This window comes from Lepisosteus oculatus, chromosome 24 (assembly GCF_040954835.1).
Source record: "Lepisosteus oculatus isolate fLepOcu1 chromosome 24, fLepOcu1.hap2, whole genome shotgun sequence".
Taxonomy (NCBI): Eukaryota; Metazoa; Chordata; class Actinopteri; order Semionotiformes; family Lepisosteidae; genus Lepisosteus; species Lepisosteus oculatus.
This window is the reverse complement of record NC_090719.1, coordinates 11475652-11499747: the sequence shown is the minus strand read 5'-3', so window position 1 is coordinate 11499747 and position 24096 is coordinate 11475652. Positions and strand designations below refer to the sequence as shown.

General features: G+C 38.4%; 1 protein-coding gene across 1 annotated transcript in view; it reads left to right on the top strand.

Annotated features, from left to right (window-relative positions):
• The window catches only part of pappaa (pregnancy-associated plasma protein A, pappalysin 1a), a 211018-nt gene that overhangs the window by 132055 nt on the left and 54867 nt on the right, over positions 1 to 24096 (top strand). The window contains exons 14-17 of the mRNA XM_015367158.2: positions 1891 to 2059; positions 17469 to 17652; positions 18693 to 18900; positions 22807 to 22975. Coding sequence (XP_015222644.2) covers positions 1891 to 2059; positions 17469 to 17652; positions 18693 to 18900; positions 22807 to 22975 — 730 coding nt within the window. The remainder of the gene's footprint in view (positions 1 to 1890; positions 2060 to 17468; positions 17653 to 18692; positions 18901 to 22806; positions 22976 to 24096) is intronic.

Here is a 24096-nt window from a genome sequence, read left to right as displayed (position 1 = left end):
TTTCCTGTGCTCACATGCAGATGTGAAAACTGGACTCCGATTGCAACAGTGGTTCAAGAGCTACAAGCGACACAAATGAGCATGGAATACCAAATGCTAGAATAGCACTTCCTAAATAGAAATAGGCAAGATTTTCTGATTTAAAGGACACAGATCTCGACACATTTTAAAAAAAACCAACAGGTCAGCGATTCATCGATAATACACATTCTGAACTACATACAAAGAGAAAAGATTAGACTAGAGATAGCTACGGTTTAGAGCACATTGTATTCATTTTATAATAATTATAGCTGTCTCAAAAATCAGTCCCCTCTCAGTGTCTAAATCACAAAAAATGCCATCCATTAGGGCCAAATGCAGGGGTGCTTATTTGACTGACTGTGTGTGTAGAAACATTTTGGTCTTGGAATTAACTGAAAAAAAAAAAGATCAGTAGGCAACAAGAGTCTACTTTCTCAAATAGAATTTCAGGTCCTCCGTACCTGATTGTTAAATATGGTGTACCATTGAGCAGGTATACATAAATTTGTCTATAAAGAGTAGGAGAGATTATTAGAAATAGCGCTAGCTACTGCAAGTTAGCCAGCATTGTACAGCATGATTATTGTTGTAAGCAATACAGTATGTGATTCATTCATCTCTGCATCTGCTGAAGGCAACTTTAGTGGCTTATGAGTCTTCACTTAGTAGTTGCAATATGAAGTTGCATAATTAGTACTGGTGACATTATTAAGATGTTTTGGACAAATTATCATAATATGTTATGTTAATATGCTGAACTGCAATTTGGTATTAACTACAGTTTAATCATTTTTGTTTCAAACCAGCTTTTCCCTTTACATTCCTGTGCTGGAACACTTAAATATAAAGGCTTACTAATTGAAAAGTAGACATTAAATAAACAGGCCATAGCTTGCGGCAGTAATCTATTAGATTTGTTATGCCCAGGTTCCCCAGGTGTTATGTTTGTTGTTGAAAGGAATTGATCAACGAACTGACCTTTTCCTGGAAGATGAATGCTGTCATTGGCAAATTTGGTAGTCACTGTAGTCACGACTCAAATAACACACTTATGTCACTGTAGGACTTTGCGAAAACAGCTTGAATTCCAGTGGATTCCGGTATTTCTTCTTGCGGGGAAGGCGTTCCAATCCTAAATCCTGTGAACACAGAGTCTGCTGGTTTTCATACCATTTGGACTTTCAGATGATCCCTTGAGCCCCTAAATGAACTAATAAAGTGATTGATTACATCTTTTTGTTCTCTGGTTTTTGCAACCAGCAGCTTTCTAGTTACACGTTTGCATCGGTAAATCTAAAACGTGTCCCAGACACCGAGATGAAAACAGCTGAAAAAATTTACTTTTAAAACATTGTGAGTTAAATGTGGGTTTCAATTAAATAATCAAGACCTCAGCTGGAGCAGAAACTGGGATCAAGAAGTTCTGGATTTTGATGCCCTGAAATTAAAGCTTGGATTGGGCAACAAGACAAGACAGTTTAATATTCAACCATCAACACAGTATATGCAACAGTCTTAATAATTCGAAAATGACCAATTATGTAATATTATCACTGAAAGCATTTTAGACATTATATTGATATAAACCTGCTGACGTAATAAGTGAAATGTTGACTGTTGAATTTTAAGAAATGGTTTATTTCTAGTATAGTGAACTCAATGAGCTAGATACAACTGTGAAGACAGAGGAAGCATGCATGATAATGTCCCTAATCTCAGCACACCCTTTTTCTCCTTTTTTTCTTCAGAAATAATTGCAGTTACTCTTAGAAATGTCCAATTTTAATGCCACCTAATAGTGTCCTATATTTTTCAACCACTAAGATACTTTTTTTTGTCTAAAAAATGTCTCTTTTTTTTTTCCAGTTGTGTTCATTATGTCTGTGAAGCCTTTGACTGCCAAGAACCCCTTATCAGAAATGCAGAGCTCAACTGCAGCAGCCCAAGCTACATCAATGGAGCCCGCTGCACAGTGACCTGTAACCGTGGATACGTGCTGCAGATCCACAGAGATGATGACATCATAAAGACCCAGGTACTGTATGACTGCTTCTTCTCCTCCATTTTCTCCTCCCTTCCCTTGAGGGTCTGGCAAAACAACAGCTATGCGATTTTATTAGCTTTTAATGGGCACCGAGTTACAGTATCCTTTTTCACTTGAAGATTGCTTGAAGACTACAAACGCAACATCCTTACTATACATGACTGATTCAACTTTATTTTTTTCATTTGGACTCAATTCATTTCAACCTCTCTTTCCACCCACCCAATGTCTAGTTTGAACTAGTGAATTCTTAATCGGTTTGGCTCATTGCCACAACCTTCATACAGGACAGATAAAGTCAAAAAGTGCATTGTCAGGTTAAACACTTGTTCTCTGCACTTTGAGCCCCTCCAAAAAAAGAGATACATTTGTCACAAAAACACTTCAGCTGTGCTCGGGTCCCGCCGGACTATAGAATCAGCCCAAAAGGTACCCCCAAATGGAGCTCTTCCATAGGGTGTCAGAACGGAAGCTCTTGGGATATGGCTTCACTTGTCGAATCTCGTACGAATGGACCCGCCCTGCCTTCAAAATCAGAAGCCTTTATTGTTGAACAGCCCGGGAGCCCCAGATTTTCTCGCATGACCAGGCCAAAACAAAAAAACAGGCAAACTGCTACCACAGGCACACCCTTCATACAGACACAGCCAGGCTCCTTCACTCCTATGCTCTGCACAAAACATACCCCACTCTTCCAGATCCTCAAACGCACATAAAAGGTAACACCATATGAGCACCATCACCCCTACTCTTGAATGCTCATACTCACACTTGCACAACAAACACGCTAACAGAAAGGCCTAAGAAGGCAGCAGTTAAGTTTTATTGCACTCACGGGCTGTGTTAACCAAGCTGTGAGGGAATAAATTAATGTTATACAATAATTGGGGGTGATCTGAGGTATTGGCTTGGGTTTGTGCTTGTTTAATGTCTCTTTTGCTTACTGGTTTCCTAGTGTGTACAGAAGTCTCATGGGAATGACTGTAGCCCACACATTTGTGTTTGTCATTAATAGAGCACCACCTAAGTCACTTTTACACAGTGGTTGCTGTGGAAAATATGGCTGCAGTTAATGACCTTTTACAACACAAATAAACTGAGCCCTGTGTGAAATAACAGTTGATTCTGTGCAGGGCAGACTTAAGAAAAGCTTCTGCATCTCATCCTACAGTACCAGGCTTTCTTTTTCATAAAATTCTTATGGTTTATGCTTTGTTGAGCACTTTTCACAGTGAATAACATCATCAGGTTAACACCAGAGTCAACTTTTCAGTTATGAACCCCATTAGAGACCGCCACAAAAGGCAGATAAAGTTCTTGGGGGGAGGAAGAAAAATGCAGTGCCTCAGGGAGGTTATCCAAGGTCAGCAACTACCAAGTATGTTAAAAAATAACCATTAATTATACATAAATGAAAAGCACGGATCTGTGTGTTTTTAAGGCTCATTTCAGCTGAAAAATTGGAGTCCTTTTAATGTGTAAAGAAAGCATCAGCGTCAGGAGGGATGTAATTTTTTAAGGGCTATTTGACATCTAAACATTTTTCCACCCTTGTGCTGCCTGCCTCTCTCCTGGGGTCCAATTTGTGGTTGAGATACAGATCAGAAACGTACATGTCTCCTGTCGTTTACCGAACCACAGACTGTGCACATTGGCAAGGACAAATAACCGAACCCTCAATGGCCTGAAAGATGCCTATACCTTTCTTATAGATGTGCCATTAACTCGGGGCATGTCCATTCCCATGTGCCATTGCATGGCTTCAGTAAAATAAGCACAGATGTCATTTTTCTTGTGGTGGTGCTGCTTTGAACTCGGCGAAGGCCACATAAAAATGACTTTGAAACAATGCCCTCAGGTGCACATGTTGGAACCCACCAAACAGACTAAACATTTTTTTTTCAGTTCTGATGCACATAAATGCTTTCATACATTGATATGCTGATTAAGTTGTCATGTACTCAATATAACTGATGGTTCTTGTCTCTTCTAATGAGGATAACATGCTTGTATGGAAAAGAAATGATGTTAAATTTAATATTGCGTGGTCTTTTGGCTGTCTCGACAGAAGCTTATTCATCTCACTATCAAGTCGTCAAATGTAATCCATTCAATGCTTAAAGAGCAGGCAAATTTTATGTACAGGACATGTTTTTGCAGTTTCACATCAAGAATAACATGCGCTTGGAAAGCCGTGTCATTTCTGCTTGTCACAGAAGCGGTCAAAAACAATTCCCGTTTAACCCGGGAATGCTTACCATTGTACCTCGTGTATATGAAAGACAGAACATTGTGTTCCTTTAGATTTTTTTTGCAAATATCAGAGTGTGACAATATTCTACTGTTGTTAAAGCCAATGCTACTTTGCATGGGACAATATTATTGTATATACAGTATAATGCAGTATATTCATATAGTTGGGGGCATTGTTCACAAATTAACTATTGCATTTAAACGTAATGATTTTCTCTTACAAACGCAATACTATCTCGTATAAACAACGTTTGTTTGTTTGTTTTTTCCCAGTGGCATAAATAAGCTTCCGTATGTCTTATTGTATCACACAGTGGGATATTTTATTTCTAGGGAAGCGCTTAATAACATATCGAACGCAAAAAGTTTACAAGCAAGAGGAGCCAATTGAACCGATGTTGCCCATTTGGCAGTTAGTAATGACCTGATTCAAGGATCTCATCCAGCTGTTTTTTTAAAAGAAACTAGGATATCGACTCCAATGGCTCCCACAACACTTTGTGTAAAGACATTCTTCCTGTTCTTGATGAAATTACACTTCTTGTGGTAACTTCAATCTCGCCTATTTTGTTTCCAATACTCCTAGAATTTAGATGCAAGCACTCAGTTACCCGACATAGGACGGACAGACAAATGGCACATCTAAACAACGTTAGCCAGGAGAGAGATTTCCATGTCAGTCTAAAAAATAAGAAATATAAAATACGATCTATTTTAAAGTAACTTCCCATATACAATATATATATATACTTTATATACAGTATATGTGTGTGCTAGATAAAGATCTTGTTTTTTGTATCACAGCATTATAAATTCTTGAAGTTAGAAACCAATATATTATTGAATGCAGTTCTAAAACAAAAAATACAATAATTAATTAAATTATTTATATATAGAGATAATGAATTACCATTAATTTATAATTAATCATAAAATATTGAATTAGAGAACACCCAGTAAGAAATTACGATTATTACCCCCAAATAGTTTTTATTTGAGTACTGTCATTATAAAAAAGTGTTTTATGAATGGCTTTGCTTACATTTCATAAAAACCTGTGGACTGTGGACACAGCGTAATGCTGTAAAAACAAATACCAGCCACTGTGCAACTATACAGTATGTACATTTAGTATTGATGGGCACAGGTAATATATAGTCTTATTTTACACAGTTTTTTGCAGATTTGTCTCTTGCGCGTCTTACGTGTAACTTCTAGTGCTAGCCACTTCTGAAAAAGCATCCATAAAAACAGAATAACTATTTATCTCGAGGGAGGGACAAAAAACTGTTTTCTGAAGCAAGCACAAAAGATTTTCTGTTTTTGTTTTGTGTAAGCCAATGTTTTAAAATTTGGATTACTTCAGGAGCTGTAAATCTCTCACCTACTGCTGATAGAGCGACAAGCTGAGAAAGCCCTGACAATGGCAGGCGATGCTCTCTGTATCTCCTTGGCTGATCCGGGCTCATGTAGCTTGTAAGAGCTTTGGAGTTTGGCTCAGTTAGATGGAGACGGTGGGGGAGATCTACTTCTCCACATCCCAGCCAGTGAGAGTTCAGGAACCCAGTCAGGAAACCCAGAATGGTCGACCACTGCTCAGTCTCCCTCTAATAAAACGAGAAACTTTGACATGGAGAACATCAAAATGGCCCCAAATGAGAAGCCATTCAACTCATTGAGCTAATTTGGTTCTATTTTTTTTTTACAGTACAATAGCTAATAGTGGCTGTTCTGGCAAAGCCCCAAAGTATGACATCCTCTTGTAACCCCTCCTGGAAAGGGAAAATTTACATCCTATAATCACTTGGATTACCATGACGACCGACCCAGGAGGGCAGGGCATCATCAATTATAATTAATGTGCCTGCAGGGGGACAACCAGTGGGCCTGGGATTCCCTGTAGTTTATTTACTCCCACTGTTCCTCTCATCCTTTCCAGTTGGCCATCTGTTATTACACTGTATTGTTAACCGCCATTCTGCGGCAAAGTGTTGCAAAAGGTGCTGTACTAGATTGGGTGATTTGGTGATTCAGTGATGGAGTGATTGATTTGATTGATTGATCAGTTAATGAAACTCAACATGTATGTTGTAAGGAGGGGCAAGAAAGCTGGAGCACCTCGCGAAAGCCCAAGTGAATATGGGGGAAACATGCAAACTCCACCCAGGCCGGTTACCACAACCTGAAGTTAATCCTAGGGGCCGCGAGGCACTAGCCTTCTGCACTATGCAGCCATGCTGCACCTAAAGGGGCCTCCACGACAACACTTACTATGGGGCCTGGCTCCAGTTTGGCAAAAACTAATTGTTTTTCATGACTGTATCCTGAGTTGTGCTTGATCATTGAGACACAGTAGGAGTAGAAAGAAAAAATGCAAATTGTAAAATAAAAAATAAGTTAAGCTTGGTACTTGTAATCATTCCTAGGGACCAGCCTCAGATCAACATGTCTTTATATAAACAGGTTTGCTGAGCTTTACTGTAGTTTTAGATAATAAAATAAATACTATAAACACAAACAGTAACATCCTTAAAAGAGTTTCTCGTTTATTCTTCAGGAGATGAAACAAGTCGATTTTTAACAGAAAAAGCATTGGCATTGTTGGTTGAAAAATTTGAAGAACTTAAAGGAGCTCGACTTCAATTTGAATTTCGGTACTCATCTCTTAAATCTGCTTTTAGCTCCATATTGCTTTCAATTCCATATTACATGAGAGAGCTCTACTAAGATGGGTCAGTATATCTGTTTGATCATTTGATCAGAGTGTATTCTTAGTTCAAGCAGGGGTGGTAAGGAATTTGTCAGTGCCTATTCCTGTACAGAAAATTCTATATATATACACTGTATATCGGGGAACATCCAGTATACTGTCTTTAATAGAGACTTGCATTTTTCAAGTTGATATACACAGATAACCAAAGTGTAGTTGACAGAGTTTTTAAATAGCAGTTGATAACCATGAACTACACATCATAATGGTTAGTTTTTCTTTGAAATTACTTACGAAGTGAATATTTTTAGGTCTAGACAAGCATGGTTATAGTACTGTCCCAAACTTTATTTTAAAGTTTTTATTGGGATGAACACATTCAGGGAAAAGGGTTAAACCTGCCTCTCTGCTGTAATGTACTGTAGAACAAAGCTGCTGTCCAACATAAACTTCATTCAGCATTGTCTTCCCAAACACTGGGCCAAAGAAAAAATGTTCTAGATAAGTGTCTCGCTTCTTTATAATCCTCTGTTTCCTTTGCATTATCATGTCTGTGTGGATTCTAGGACTCTGGCTGGCTGACTGGGGTTTGTTTTTGCCAAGGTGTTATTGAAAACAGTCCATGTCCCGAAGTCACTGTGAGGTAGAATATGGTTCGTACAGGGGGTGAGGAAGAGAATTGTACAAAGGCATCTGTGTTCAATTAGAGGCACAGTAGCCACTGCTAGTTAAAAATGCTGTTGAAGTGGAATGGGCAGCTGTAAATTTTTAAAAGAAGGAAACTCCTTGCACGCAGTGTCTCCCCAGTAAGAAGGCTGTCCCCTAGCAAAACGAGCAGTTAAAGGCTGCCTCTTCTGCAAAAAAAAGGGAGGAGCACAACATCAAAAGCATTCAGTCCTGGGATGGGAAACCTCTAAAGAAAACCAGGTTGCTGTTGTAAGAGGTGTTGGGTGAGTCAGTAAGTTCAACTTTTCCCAGTCAGAATTTCCAGACACCAATGTGCCTCAAAATGGTGACCTGGCTAAATGCTTCCACAATCTCGTCTCCCTAAAGTTCCCCCTTACTTCAGTAAGTGAAGAAATTTGTCAGTTCTCTCCCTGATCTGCTGTGTAATGTCTGCTGGAACATAACGGCATCTTAAATAATTAATTAAATTATTCTGTATTAATTACTAATGATTATTAATTAAAGCTCAATTATTAAACCAACAACATTTATGCTTTGCCTACTGTTGTTGTTATCCAAGCATAGTTAATGGCTTGTGTCTTAAATTAATCTTTTTTTAACCTATACACACAATACAAAGTTTAGGTGACACAAGCTTAGGCTGAAGATGACAAAAGCAGATGACCTTTGTTAATCGACATAAGAACATGCCTTTACTGTCTTCTTACTGAAATGTAAACTTCCCTATTCCTGTTTGGTCAGCGCTTACTGTGCGTTAACATGGGGGCTGTTTACTGCAGTGCTAAGTTCACCTTGTGCTCTTTTTCTAGAACTGCTCAGTGAGTGAATACAAACTCTGGTAAAAAAAAAAACTCTAACTTCAAAATGATATTATGTGAGTGAGAGAGATAGGTGTGAGAGTGGGTGGGGAGGAAGGAGGAAAGATGGAGAAATTAATATATCTGTCTTACATTTTGCATCAAGTTAATCTAATAACAAGAAATGTATTTCTTTAAAAGGGAGACCATCAAAAAGTCTATAAATGCTTTATAGGACACAATAAAAAGATACGAATGTACTGGCATTCTCACTGTAGTCAATATGTTTCTAATTATTGCATTTTAACAATAATTAGAAAAAAATATGATTGCAAAACTACAGATCATCCATTGTATAGGCATGGAGATGGCATTATTATGAAACACATTACATTATAGAGACAAAAAAGGAGATCAACCTTGAAGTTATATTGTTATCAAAAGCAAGTTGGAATTCACAAAGAACTGGTTGTTTCAATCTTATTTCAATCATGATTTACATGATTGTTTTCTATGTATAAAATAAGTTGGAGCCTATATACAGAGCAAATTCTTAATCACAGTGGAACCTCCTGGGTGTTATCTAATATCTGTCAAAGATAAAAGTTTGCACAAGGTCACTGCTCACTTGTGAGGTAATGCGATAATCTGTGAGACTCAAAAGCACTGTAGTGCCATTAACAAGTGGGGAAACCGTTAGAGAGGAATGAAATGAAGCCATTGAAATTAATTCATTTACTCAAAGCTGCAGAAGAATGTCAAATTATGGAGAAATAAAGGAGCAGTAATAACGTTGGGGTACCTATATCCCCACTAGCAACACAGAGCCAATGCTTTTATAGGCAAGGTGGTTTTCATGTGGGGGTGGGGCGGCCACTGGGGTATTAGCAACTGCTGGGAGGTGGGGGTGTCTGTTGGGAGAAAATCTATTGGCAGAGTGCGGTGTGAACCCTCCTAGACATGTTAATAAAACGTAATGTAATACACTAATTAAAGCCTGCATGTGGTAATGTTAAAAGTTGAGAATTACACTTCTGCCTGCTGAACAGGAAACATAATAAATTAGCCCTGTTGTCACTATCAGATCTTCTAATCTCTCATTCCCACATCTTTCTTTCTCCCCTGGAAATGCAATTACAGTATTCTGAAAATATATTTAGGATGCGTTGAATAGTAGCTATTTTTTCAGTTTTCTTCAAGGGATTTTCAACCAACCCCCCCCCCCCCATTAAAGAATATTTCCTGTCTTTTTTATTCTCTGTAACTGTTAACACTTTTGAAGTATAAGCTGCTTGACAAAAGTCTTGCATTTCAAGAAGGGTGACTTGCTTGTACATTACAAATCAATCCAATCTGTAGGCTATGAGCTGCTCCTATAGAACATTTGTTTTCTTGACAAAAGCCATCAAACATGGAATATAAAGGTGGATAAGATTGGTTTGGTTTTTTAGATTCCATGCCAGCACACGTCTTTCATCATCAGATAATCAGTACATTTCTCTTTAGAATTTCTAATCCTGGCATCCTAACATTATTTAGTGCTAATATATTAGAGGATATCATTAACACTGCTGTCAGACATTTGAGGTTAATGATGTTTTCATCCCCAACTAAAAGATTCAATGAGTGACACAGACCTAGTACAGTATGTCATTAATTTTAGAACATGAGCTTCCTGGCTCTGTACAACAGGTATTTGTATCAACAGTGATTTATCTGAGAGCTTCGCCATATACTTATTGTTGTTCTTTAACCACAATGCACATTGTTTGGCAGTCCTTTCAAAACACTTGTGGCCATTTCTTGGGCAGCCTTATAGGAGGATTCAGAAGTGAGGTCATTCATTGCTTTTGGGTGCTGTTATTGAAAACACTCCATCTAATTCTTAGAAGGGATTCCTCATGATTAGAATTTTGTTGTATGTATATCCAGTACATGTATTTTCAGCTGACCTGCTAAAGTTAAAAAAATACATTCCTTGGTAATTCACTATTTAAAGCTTTTCCTTTGACTTCACTTCAATATGTGCAGTCGAAGGTTGTATTAATTAAAAAGGCAAAAGCAGGTTTGTATCAAAGTCTTCTATTTCAGACACAACTGGCGTGTTATGCTGAGTAACATCTTACATTTTTGAGGGTAGGATTTTGAGAGCAATTTTTCATGAATATCTGTGATGTCATTACTTGAGAATCTATGCTCTCACTGTCAGTGTTAAATTTGCTTTCCTATGTTATATCTCAAAAACACTATATCAGTGAAACCCTCCTTCCAAGCAAACACATCTACCCCCTGCTATTTGGATTCTTACTTTAACAATATATCAAGGGATGACAGACATAGTTCTGCAGAAGCTATTAAAATTTCTTTGTCTCTCTCTTGTATTTCTGTTTTTCGTGTAGAATGGTAGGAATAAGGCAGAAAGTCATCAAGCTGCTTTTGAAATAGTCTGAGAATAAAGTGGCTGAAGGAATCCCATGTGATTCTGCCAGTGACAAACAAAATGCTTCCCATAGGTGCACAGCTCGCACAGTTCAGTAATAATTGCCTCAGCACTGAAGGTTCATCTCTACCTGACGGAGCTGGGCTGGTGTCCTTGTGGGAGCAGGGGACTGAGATTGATGTTTGTTTCAGCGTTATTTATTATCCTGTGTGGTATTCTCCACAACACCAAAGGCGGGCAGACAAATGCCACTAACAGAGATGCTCAAAACCAGCTGGGCAGCGCCCTCTGTTTGTAGGCCAGTGACTTTCAAGCTTTGCTTGCTGTTGATAAATTACATTTCAACATGTAACACCCTTATTTAGGATAAGCCAACTGGTTTCTTGGCAGTAGGGAGACTGTAAATTGTAACTGGATCTGATTATGGCTACAGGATTTGAAATGTGTGTTTGTTATTATTACAAATAAATCTGAAGGTTCCCAGAAATACAGAACTCAGCAGCAAAGGGTTAAAATGTGTACTTATTTAAAGGAATGACATTCCTCTTTTTTACTAATTGGTGAATATACACTTACCTGTGTCTTTTCAGTTGGTACCCCCTAACAATTGAATCACAAAAGCTATTTCTTTTTAAAACCTATAAAGAGCTAGGAAATTTGACGAACTGGGTAATAAAAAGTAAAGTTTTCAGAATGTTGGACTCTTTGTGATTTGCCTTTGTCGACGTTTCACTGGACCTAACAGCTTCTACCGTTCTAAACTTCCATCAGTCCCTCCATTGTCTAACTGCTTTATACAGCATGAGGCCACAGGAGGGGCTGGAGCCTGTCACAGCAAGTGACAGGCACAAGGTGGGATTCACCCTGGACAGGATGACTGTCCATTACATGGCTCATACCAGGACCAAATGTTCCCATTAGACAAATATCCTACCAGTATGTTTTTAAACTGTGGGAGGAAACCCACAAGAAAACAGGAAGAACATAGAGACTCCATGCAGATAGCATCCCAGGACCAATACTCAACCCTGTTTTAGACAACTACTGTACAGTATATTTAAAATTTAATAGAAATAATGTTGGATATAAAATTGTTTTGAGAATGATCTTGTTTTTGAAGTAAGAGATTGCCTGTATTTATAAATATCATACTGAAGACAATGGGCCATTGTGGAGGATGGCAAGCTTCAATTATTGCACATATCTACATCATAAATTAGGAAGAAGGTGCCATCAAAAATAAGGAAAAAAATAACTGTTTCACTTGCAATTTCTACATTGTGTGTATTTCGCATATTCAACCACAGATTCTGTGCTGCGGAGTGAATTCATTCCTTTGCCAGTGAATTGTACATTTCAAGCATCTGTGTTTCACCAAAGCCCTGCGATTGGCATGTTATCTGGAACTACAATGGGGCACACTCTTCTTAATACACAGTGGGTCCCTGTAGAGATATCAGTTAACCCAGAATGCTCTAAGTGTAGTGTAAGGAAACAGAAGGATAAATTCAGTCTCAGCATGTCTTCATCAATAGAAAGGAAATCCCCTCGAAAGATGACTGAGTCCACATGTGTTTGTTCACAATGCTATCCTTAATTAACGTCACATACTGTATGCTTTTTTTGTGGTATGTGTATGTTGGGGGGCAGCCATCAGGATCTACTTCCCCAGTTTAGGACAGGGATTGTAAATGACATTTTACTTTTTGATCAAAAACACCCTGTGGACTCGCCAATTTTCTCACAGTGCTCTTTGACATCCAGTTCAGATCTGCACTGGGTTTAGCAGACGGAAAAAATAACCTTAAAATATTGAAAATGTGAGCCCTTTGGAAAAAAAGGTGGTAGGAATAAAAGTTACAATTAAAATATTAATGTGATAGTTTATAACGGCAATAATGAACTATTATTTTGACCCCATGGGCTTACCCCAGTCAGTATATCCATCTCGCCAGCAGCCTTATATCCCTGCAACTCACCCCTGACAACCCACTGAAGCTCAGCAGGTGTGAGCCTGGTTACTTCCTGCATGGGAGAACTCCTGGAGAAAATTAAGGTTGCTGCTGGAAGAGATGTTAGTGGGGCCAGTAGGGGGCGCTCACCCTGCAGTCTGTGTGGGTCCTAATGCCCCAGTATAGTGACGGGGACACTATACTGTAAACAGGCGCCGTCCTTTGGTTGAGACGTAAAACTGAGTTCCTGACTCCCTGTGGTCATTAAAAATCCCAGGGTGTTTCTCGAAAAAAGTAGGGGTATTACTCTGGCATCCTGGCTAAATTTTCCATTGGCCTTTACCAATCATAGCCTCCTAATAATCCCCATCTATGAATTAGCTACATCACTCTGATGAGTGTTCTGGCACACTATGGCTGCTGTTGCATCATCCGGGTGGATGCTGCACATTCGTGGTGATGGAGGAGAGTCCCCATTACCTGTAAAGCGCTTTGAGTACAGTTTCAGAAAAGAACTATATACTGTAAGTGTACGGAATTATTATTATTTTATTATTATTATTATATCCAGGGAACAGCTTAGAATTGTTAGGATTTTATGGTCATTCTAGCAGGTGATGATATACTACTTGTACAACTTTGCAAAAAAAGAGCTCAACAGTTGATTTAGCTGATCTAAAAAGACCAAAATACAGAGCTGTGCAGCAATTAATACCACACAATCTTGAAGCATGCGGAATTCAGTATGATTTCACTATCCCTGACTCCGTTCTGTCTCGCGGATCTGAAAACAAGTGAAGGAGCACCAGTGCAGCTAGCCTTCACTGCCCAGTGAGGAAGGTTTTCCGAGAGCACACCAGCTGGTCAGAATGGGTTAGCTATGTCTCTTCATTGTGGGCTGGTGGCATTTTTTCCTGCTATAAATAGGTGCGGTTATCCAATTAATCTAGGGCAACGCTACTCCAAAAGCTGGCGGGGGCAGCAGGAAAAATGAAGAGCGGTCTGTGGTAAAGAGATTGGCTTCTGTCTGTGGTCAGCAAGCATGGTTTCCGTGCGGCAGAGCTGGGGGCAGAATGTCTGCCCACCAAAGTATCTTTTCATCACAGCTACCTTGACAATAAGTGGAAGGCAGTAATTGGTAATCAAGTCCTTGGCTTGCAAAGTAGGGCAAACTGAGTTGACTTTTCACTTGTAGAAGTTCTTTGCTGAGCCCCTTGGAGGAGAATGTAAAATGGCACCTATGCTTGGTGAAGAAAAGACAAAATACAGCATTCAGACTCATTTTTAAAGCAGGACTGAGAACTTCAAAAACACTGTCCATTTCACACGCAGGGTGTCTGGGCCTCACTTGGTAATCTGTAAATTTTTCCTGTGACTTGGCAGATTTCTGGAAATGAATGCATTTCATTGTTTTTTTCTGTAATTAAAAAAAACAACAAATTAACAAGCTTTTCTGCACCATATTCAGTCTTCTGCCTAATTTTGCTGGTATGGTTATTGTTTACTCATCTGGAAGACGGCATTATCCATGAGTAAAATTCAATATTTGCCCTTCAGAAACCTGGATTACATTGATGAACAACTTCTTAAAAGAAGCAACATTTCCATTTTTATTTGGAACATATCAGTAATTTTAAAGCAAGTATTTAGTCAGTAGATTTTAAAATACTTCTGCTGATCAGAGGGAATACACCCCATTAGCGTGTTTTGCGGACAGTTGAAAAGTGAAGAACTTTAGAAAATTATAACTGGATAATGCCTTCTAGAATCCGAAGGACGTATCCTGCTATCCTTTGCCTTTAAACTATATTAGGAATACAATAAGTTTTGTATTTAAAATTTAGCTTTCATAGTTATGATTGGGGAAATATGAGTTGATTAACAAGCAAATATCTTTGAAACTTTTGACATCAGACCAAGATGACGAGAATAAAGAAAAATAAAGTTAGGGATAATTTATCAATCTGTTTTATATTTCTTCTACTATTGTATTTTGCTCATGACACTAAGGAGTGTGAGCAATCACAAATGGTTCATTTGATGCAGTGCATTCAGACCAAGTGAATGCCTTGGTTACACCTTGCATAATTTTTCAATTTTTCTGAACAAATCCATATCTTAAAAATAAGATGTAAAGTAAACCCCAAAAAACAACTAAAAGTGGAACTAATCTGAATCCCTTTTTGTATTCTGTTTCCTGCTGGTTTGCAGAATTGTGTTGGGAGTCCTTTTCCTAGGAAGGCACAGCACATCAGATAAGGATTCCATACATGTGGAATTTATCCCGGTTTAAACTTTATCTATGCCGAAAGGTTTCTTCCTCTGTTTTGAATATGCTCTGATCTTAGCTGCATCCAGCTCATATTGGAAATAAGTGCTTATACAAAAAAATATTCAAACATGAGTAACTTTGAAAAATACACACTGATCAGAAATGGAAAAAAATAATTATTTTTTTACTTTTTAATTTCCTCTTGTAAACATTAGTCATCACAATTTCAAGCTATTTCTGTAAATTGTTGAGTGCCGACAGCATTTCAATTTCATCTGGAATGTTTCCTCAGCCCCTGTGTTCAGGAGAAATTCAAAAATGATTTTTCGTACCTATTAATATACCTGCCTATAAGGGTTATGGTATTTCGTAAACAATGGTTTTCGGTTTCTGTATGTTTCAGATTCTCAAGTCTCAAGATTTGTTATTTTGACCTACCCACGCCAAAAGAGGACAATGATATTGGGTCAGAGTAGCCAAAACAGGCAGTGCTTTTGAGTAAAGGACAAGACATGTCCATGCTATGTTTGGCAGGTGATATAAAATCTGAATTAGAGGCTTGTGCCACACCAGATCAAAGCGCAAAGTCTAAAAGTAGGTTTTAGAGCTGACAAATTGGGTAATATCTACCCCAAGCACATATATCAGAAGCTTTTAATTATATACAGTATAGGAGGGTTCAGCCATTATACTGTCAATGAATGGAAGCCTAGCATCTGTTATCGTGTGCAGAACAATGCATTTTTGTGAATGGAAAAGCTTTGCAGTGTTTCATTGAAACGCAAGCTATTGGTACTGCACTGACTTTTTTTTACATAATGTATCTCATTTAGCGTCATCTATTTTTTTCCACTTTCTACTTCCTTTGTGGGTTTGTTATTTGGAGACGATCACCTGTAGGATCATGCCAGTGCAAGAACAAAAAACTAATCATACAAAAATATTGGATTATAGCGTAAATTAATCCATTCCTGGAAGTTGACAATTAGGAAGAGATTTGCTGATGTAAAAACATGTCAAGCAGATACAATTACATGCATAAGCCTTTTTTTTTTCCTTTTTAACTTGCGTGATCTTACAAAGCTATTCTTTGAACATAAAAAAAAAGTTTACATAGCAGAATGTAATGCCTCAACAAAGAAACAGACTGACAAAGTGAGAGCAGTGTGTGAGGCACATAGTTTCTTTTTCACTTGTTGACTATGTTCTGTGATTGTTTATCTCATAATAACAAGGCAAGCTGTTTGCATTTGATGTTAGACTGAAAACGTGATGTACAGTATGTAATGAATTCTTCCACAAATTTGCCATATTTGTATTGTGCAAAGGACGTCAATTTTACTAGGAATGATGGCCACCTGAAAGACACTTGTAACTGTAAATACGAGATGTCTACAACTAGAACTTCACTGCAAGTTTTTAATGGTGGTCTTTGAATGAGGAAGGAGGAACAACTGGTATTCTTATGAACTAATACACAAAATACATTTAAATTTTATTGCTGGAGTTTTGTTTAGTACCTAATAATGAAGACAATTATTTATAATTGACGCATTAGAAAAGAACAAGTGTAGAATGGTGACTTTATAATTAGTACACTGTAGATTTATAATTCAGTAAATTTGAGACATCATTGGAAGGTAGTAAAATGCTTTTTGCAGGACAGTGTATTTCTCTGTAATGGGGAGCCACAAACAATTGAACAATTTTTTTTGACTGTCAGTAGCACCTAGCAAGTTAAACTGGGATCTGTAATGTTATCTTTTTGATTTTATCTAACAAGTGGGAGATTTGTCAAGCCTAACAACAGCACTTTCATTGTGGTCTACAGTTCCATGGGTTGAAATACAGCCGTTATGTGACTCAGAAATATGATAAAGTCATCCGAAACAATGCAGTATTTGCAAGATGGTTTTTGATTTTACATTCCCAATGAAACGGAGTGCGTTGAACTATAGTCTTACAGATCCTCTCAGAAATGCTATGGCATGTTCTCTGATGTCCAGTTTTCCCATATTGGGAAGAAAAAATAAAATAATAACCACATCACAAGTATGACTCTCTTACATTAATTTGTTTTTCAGCCCATTAGAATTCTCAGCAAATCTCCTCTTGACAAGCATTTCCTATGTGCATCAGAGAACCCATTTAATGTGTTGTAGGAGGAGGTTGCAGAACATTGGAGCTCTACCATCCATATTACACAATGTTTTCACGCTGCACAGAGCTGTTCGTGGAGAAGGAGTCAGCTGTCTAAGCCCTGTGTCTGTGTGCATTCCTGCTTTGCAGTCAGATTCCACTGCTACAATCACCTGCGCAGATGGCAAGTGGAACAAGCAAGTGAGCTGTGAGCCAGTGGACTGTGGCAAGCCAGACAAATACCATGTTCACCCAGCCATCTTTCACTTCCCTGATGGGACTACATATGGCAAGAAATGCACATTCCAGTGTAAGGAGCCAGCTCAGCTAGTAGGTAAGAAAATAACAACTCAATGGAAGCGTGCTGTATGTTATAATACTTTATCAAGCTGTTTCTTAGGGGTGACAAAATGCAATAAAATGCTGTCCTGAATTTTTAGCAATTGTTTCATTTATATGAAGTTTTTAGAATATTGTTAACTATACTCACAACACAGCGTGGAAACATAAATGCTGTTGAATAGTTATGATGTTTGATGTTTACTTATCGTATACCATGGTTAATGTGAGCCTACTCATATTTGTAAATAAGTGCATATTACCACTTTCCAAATGTCATTATCAACTACCAGTATTAATTCAGAAAGTCAAAATGTAAAGGGTAATGTATGTGTCTCACAATGAGACACAAACAAGAAACACATTAACTTAAAGGACTCTAAACAGTGAAAACCCAGTCACCTCTGGCACGCATAGGGTGGTTTATACTGTACAGATCCTGACTTATAATTCAAGAAGCTAAGCAAGGCTTCTGACCAGTACTAGAATGGGTGTCTGAATGTCAAAAGAAAAAAAGTTGCTACTTGTACAGGTGTGGCACTTTTCTCACCTGAGGATTACAAACTCCTCTCCCATTGTGCAGAGTGCACGGTACAGTGTCTGTAGGCGGTGCCATCCTTCAGATGAGCCATTAAACTGTGGTCCCGATATTTTGATTGTTAAAGATCCCATGGCACTGTTTGTAAACGTAGAAGTTCGAACCATAGTGTCCTGGCTAAATTCCAAAACGTTACAGTGTCGCCTCTTTAAAGTTCCCTCTTAAATGGCTAGTTCCCACTTCTTTACCTGATCTGCTGGTGAACAATGTTAGCAGCGTCTCACCCAAGTGGGTAGTGCGCTTCAGTGATTGATGAAGTGGATCCCCTCCTACATGGGCTGTAAAATGCCTATAAAGTGCTTTGGGACACTTTGGAATGAAGAGCTCTTTAGAGATGCAATTATTACTATTGAATGTAGTTATTGTGCTTTGTTAATGAGGACCATGTGTGAGCGGGCCAACTCTGTGGTTTTATTGCTTTTTTTTTTTTTTTTCAGGGATGAATAACACTTTGACCTGCATGGAGGATGGTCTGTGGTCTTTCCCCGAAGCCCTGTGTGAGCTGCGCTGTCCAGCTCCTCCACCAGTGCCCAACGCTGTCCTGCAGACCAAGCGCTGCAATGCCACTGGACTGAAGGTTGGCTCGTTTTGCAAGTACAAGTGCAAGCCTGGCTACCACGTCCCCAACACTGACAAACCCAAAAGGTAAAGACCATGTTTGCTGCTGCCTACGGTTCAGAAAAGTGACATTTGCTGTAAAAGAGTAGTAATCCGTGTTTTTTTTTTCCAGTAATTTTGCTTCTCAAGCTTTGACAGTAGATCCTGATCACCCTTGACAGTTGTCACAGTGAACCCTGTCCTAATACTCATGGTCACTTGAAATCAAGTGAACCAGACAAATCTGTTGCACACAAAGTATTATTTAGTTTAGATTTCAAGAGAGTCTCTCGTAAAGTCTGAGGAAGATCATTCCACAACACTGTAACAGCAACAGAGAAGGTATGGTCACAAAAAGTCCATGATATAGTCCTGGGGACAATGAGAAGAGGACCAGTCTCAACTGAACAGAGCCTATGGAGGGGGAGTGTAAACATGGAAGAGTTCAAAACTGTATTGTTTCAGAGCCTTTAAAGTCAGTAACAAGATCTTGTATTGAATATGTGATTTCACGGGCAACCAATGTAGAGACTCAAGTGTACTGTAGGAGTGATATGCTGCCAGGCTCTGGTGTGGGTAAGTAGTCCAGCTGCAGAGTTTTGAACATATTGCAACCTGTTGAGAAGAGAGTTAATGATCAGATGTATACATGGAATTATCCAGAAGTAAAATACCAAAGTAAAAGTTTACTATGAAGTGTCATTCACATTCATCTCGTGATCTCATAAATAGAAACTGTTTGACTGAAACTTTTTTGTTTGGCTGTCCTAATATTTTTAGGAAGGATTGAGTGTACATGCAGTACATAAAGTATATATAATACAATAGATGTTCATTAAAGTAAAAATATTGCTGACATATTTGTACATGTATATAACCCCACATTCAAACATCCAATCCACCCTTAATGTTTTCTACTCTCCTCATTACATATTCAGTCATGTTTTTCTTTCCATTTGCTTCCTATAGATTTGTATTATTCGAACACTTCTATTTAACATTCGTTGTGTGCAGAACTGTTTTCCCTAAGGGTTGTGCTGAGAATTGCCCTTCTTGTGATGACTTTTTAAAATGCAAATGCAAGACAGTAATGTGCTTTCTGCCATTATCAAAACCACTTAACAAGGAAATATCAATGAACTCGCGCTCAAATGTTTTGCCTACCATTGTCACTAGTGTTGCTAGCAAGTTCCAGGATTTTTCTTGTCAAGTTGTTGGCTTTGTCTTGTTGCTGTTCAATCCATATCCACCCTTCTACAACCCATCCCCCAGAAATAATACACAGTAGGAAAAATCAGCTTGCTGTACAATAAAAATGAACATTTCATAAGCTTCACTGTGAAGTTTCATATTCTATGATTAAACATTTTCACAGGCACTTGGCAGTGGTTCCCCTGAAGGTCTGTGTAAACTGATACTAGCTAAAACAATTGCAGAATATGTCATTTTCTAATTTAGTGTTTATTTCCAGCTGATTAATAAGTTGTGACTTTTTTTTTCAATCAAGTCCCTTCTCAAGAGATGGAAAAACAGATTGGTTTCATTCTTTTCAACCAGACAAAGTTATAAGGGTAGGGCACCAGTCTCCTGCTGTTAGGGATCCAAAAAGAGTGAAATCCAATTGTGTAAGTGTTTAATAAAGGCCTAAACCACTGCCACGTTTCCTAAGAATTAAAAGAGAAGAAATAAAACTCCTTTCTGTAGCTTGTAAAGAATGATCATATGTCTGCTGCTGAACTGGTGCAATGCCGGGCTTACCACAGACTATAGCACAAGCTGTCGTCACATCATCAATTCTCACCAGAACAATGAGGGTCAACAGGAGCGAGTCAAAGGAGTGCCCCCCTAAATGGAAAAGGAAGGAAAAATCTCTTACAGCCAAAACTCTAAGCATTCAGTTACACTGTTAACGAGTCTGTCATCTTGCATTACTTCTGTATTTGCCAATATTAACCATTACCCAAAAGTTCTGCCAGTTGTTTCTTGGGTAATGCTTTAGAATAACTGACACTACCTCCAAAGCAGCACTCTTTTTAATAAATTGTCCTCTGTCAAGGTAAGAGCTCTTAATCCAAGTAACACCTGTAGTAGAGATGTTATCACATCAAAGGTGTGAAGAACAGAAATCTAACATCAGTTTTTAGGGAAACTAAGAGTTTCCTAGACAATGGAATTCACCTCTTCCTGTAAATTCCACAGTTACTTTCATCTTTTGAGATTGTCACCCTTTGACGAAACATGACTCTTTCAGTTATTTGATGTAGTGCCTATGCCTGTATTATTACTCTTTGAAGACTTGTATTCAATTCAGGGGCATGAAAGCAGGTTTTGATTTCATACCAGAGTCACCCAGTAGCATGTTGCAATATGCGCAGGTGAGGGCAGGGATGAAAACCATCACCAATTTCCTTGTAGAAGGGTTCTGTACAAATGAAATAAAGTAGACTCTGGCCTTCCTCACAAACCAGTTTGCCATGGCATGACATAGGACAACACTCTGAGGTAGTGAAGCAAAAGTTGTATCTGTAAAAAGACAATAGTCAGGGTCTTCGAGTCAGGGAACCGGACTTCTAAGATTATTCAGAAAAGGGATTGTGTCTATTGTAATCAAAGTTCAGGCTGCAGAATCCTCTGTGGTGCGATTCATTCTTGTCACAAAATATCTGAGGCTCTTACAGTCTATGTACTATATGGAAAAAGAACAGGACTTGAATATAGTAAAATTCAGTGGTGATGAAGTCTTTGCGGTAAGCCTTTGCTAGGTAAAGTCCCCACTCAGTAACACTGCCTTATAGTTACTCAAGCAGACAATGTGTTATTTGCATCCTGTGAAAAGCATTGGGTCAGGGAAGCCTTATAAAGTGTTTGGGAAGGTCAGAACACTGCTAGAAAAACATTTTCTTGCTTCCATGACCTGAGATCATTTCAACAGAAATGACTTGTGATAATAAATTACACAGAAAGTGAAACAAAACACTAAATGCACGTCAGGCTTTCTGTACTTCACTTGAGTTCTGAAGATAGTTTATGTGTAGGGTATGATATATATCAGGCATGTAATGATAACCTGCAAAGCAGGAACAGCTCCCCAGATTTCTTTCATATACTCAAAACTAACTTTTCCAAAGAATCACATATAGGATTGATATTGAATTCAGGGGCATTTTTTCACCTGATAATTATTAAGAGTAAATATCACCCCACTATAATAGAACCCACATGCTGCCTGAAGGATATTTGTGGTGTGTTTGTACTTAGCAAGTTTGTGATTTTAGTCTTTGGAGATTGGTAAATCAGTGCTGTTGCAGGACTTTTTTTTTTAGAATGGTAGACCACAAGCTTCTAGTCTATGATCCTTTGATTAAAGTGTTGAGGTGTCACCATAAATCTTTGCTGAAGGTCTGTTTACTGGAAAAGACTTCACTATCCCTATTAAAACAAAAAAGTCATTAAAACTGATAAGTACTGTTCTGTCTTTTGGCAGCTGGAATTGTCAAGTAAAATGCACTCTTGATTAATTAATTGCTTGCATTTTTGCATTAATCCCAAAGGACATCAAAGCACTTTACACATAGGAAGGTCCCCATTTCATCTTCTACTAGCATGCAATATGTACCTGAGCAACACATAGCAGTCATTCTGCATCAGCAACCATATCAGCCACCCTATCAAGTGGAAAATTGAGAAAGTACTTCATTAATTGAATTAAGAGGGAAATTGAGGAAAAACAGAATGTATAAACTGGGGATTTAACAACACTCCTATTCTTACAAATAGTGCCATGGAACCTTTAATGTTCAGGTAGTCAGCTGAATGTCTCATCTGAAGGAAAGCATCTCCTACAGATCCATGTGGTCCAATTGTTTTAAGTTTTCTAGTCCAAAGAGAAAGGCGAGGGTCACCTCCAGGTTCACCAACATGCCTGAAATCTGAGCTGCCTTTTTTGTTTCTTAGGAGGGCATTTAAGAGGCAGTGTACAGAGGACGGGAGCTGGCAGGAAGGTTCCTGTGAGCCAGTGACGTGCGAGCCCCCTCCTCCCATATTCCACGGTGTCTATCAGTGTACAAATGGGTTCAAGTTCAACAGTGACTGCTGGATCAACTGCAATGGAGCCAACCATACTGTAAGTCAGCACCCTCAGCATTGCAGACATCCAGAGCTTTTGTGATTGTTACATTATTTAGCTTTTCTTTGCCAGCTTTCAGTTAAATCACAGCTTTATATACAGTATTATCCCATTTATTTTAGAACATAGAGGAAAAAGGGTATAAAGAACACATGACCTAAGACCTATGTAATATTTATATGTGTACCTCTATAGATTTCATTTTCATTCTGCATTTGGGAAATTTACAATAATACAAGTCCATTGCCCACAATAATCCAGTGCCTGTGTCCGACAGCTTCACCTATAGTTCCCACATACCACGCATCTGTCAAACAAGCAGATTCGTCAATCCCATCACAAGATTTTCTCCTACCTGCTTTACCTCACAGCTGGAAGCTCTTTAGCCTGCTGAAAAAGAGAAGTGGCATGCCAAACATGCTGCCAACAGCGTTTCTTTGGTGGAAAAGGAAGATGTCATTTTAATTTGATTGTAAAAAAAAAAACCTGCTATAATCAAGCAACCAGCAGTAATTCTGCAAACCTGCCGAGATGACAGCTGAGAGTTATACTGAAATTCAGTGCTGCCCTTTCATAGCTTTCTATCATAGCTTTGTTTTTAATGGTAACAGAAACTAACCCAAAGCATCTGTTACTGTTTAACTCTGAGGTTAAAAAAATCATTCTGTGACCGAAAAGGGCACAAGATAGAAAAGACCTCATTTTTTGTTTCCTCTTGTGACACGGACCACCATCTGAATACTTAGATGTGTCCATTTACAAGCAGACAGGCACTTAAATTCAGCTCACAGTTTCAAATCATAAAACACACTTCTTTTTAACAAATGATTTACAAAGGCATGAATGTTCCAAATTAGTCTCTTAATTTCTCATCTCTGTTTTCCCCCAACACAGACCACTTTAGTTCATCGACTGGATTTTTTTGCAGCTGTAAGGAATAGTAATCAGAAACAGTGTTTCGGCTGTTTGGCCACAAATGATCATTGTATGACTAATGTGGTTTGGTGTGGAAACAAGTGTCTAAGGATTAAACAAGCAGTGTGGATTGAATTTCCCTCTGTATTCAGCATTTTGATTAAAAAGCTCAATAAATTTTCAATTAAGGCTAGTGCGTCTTA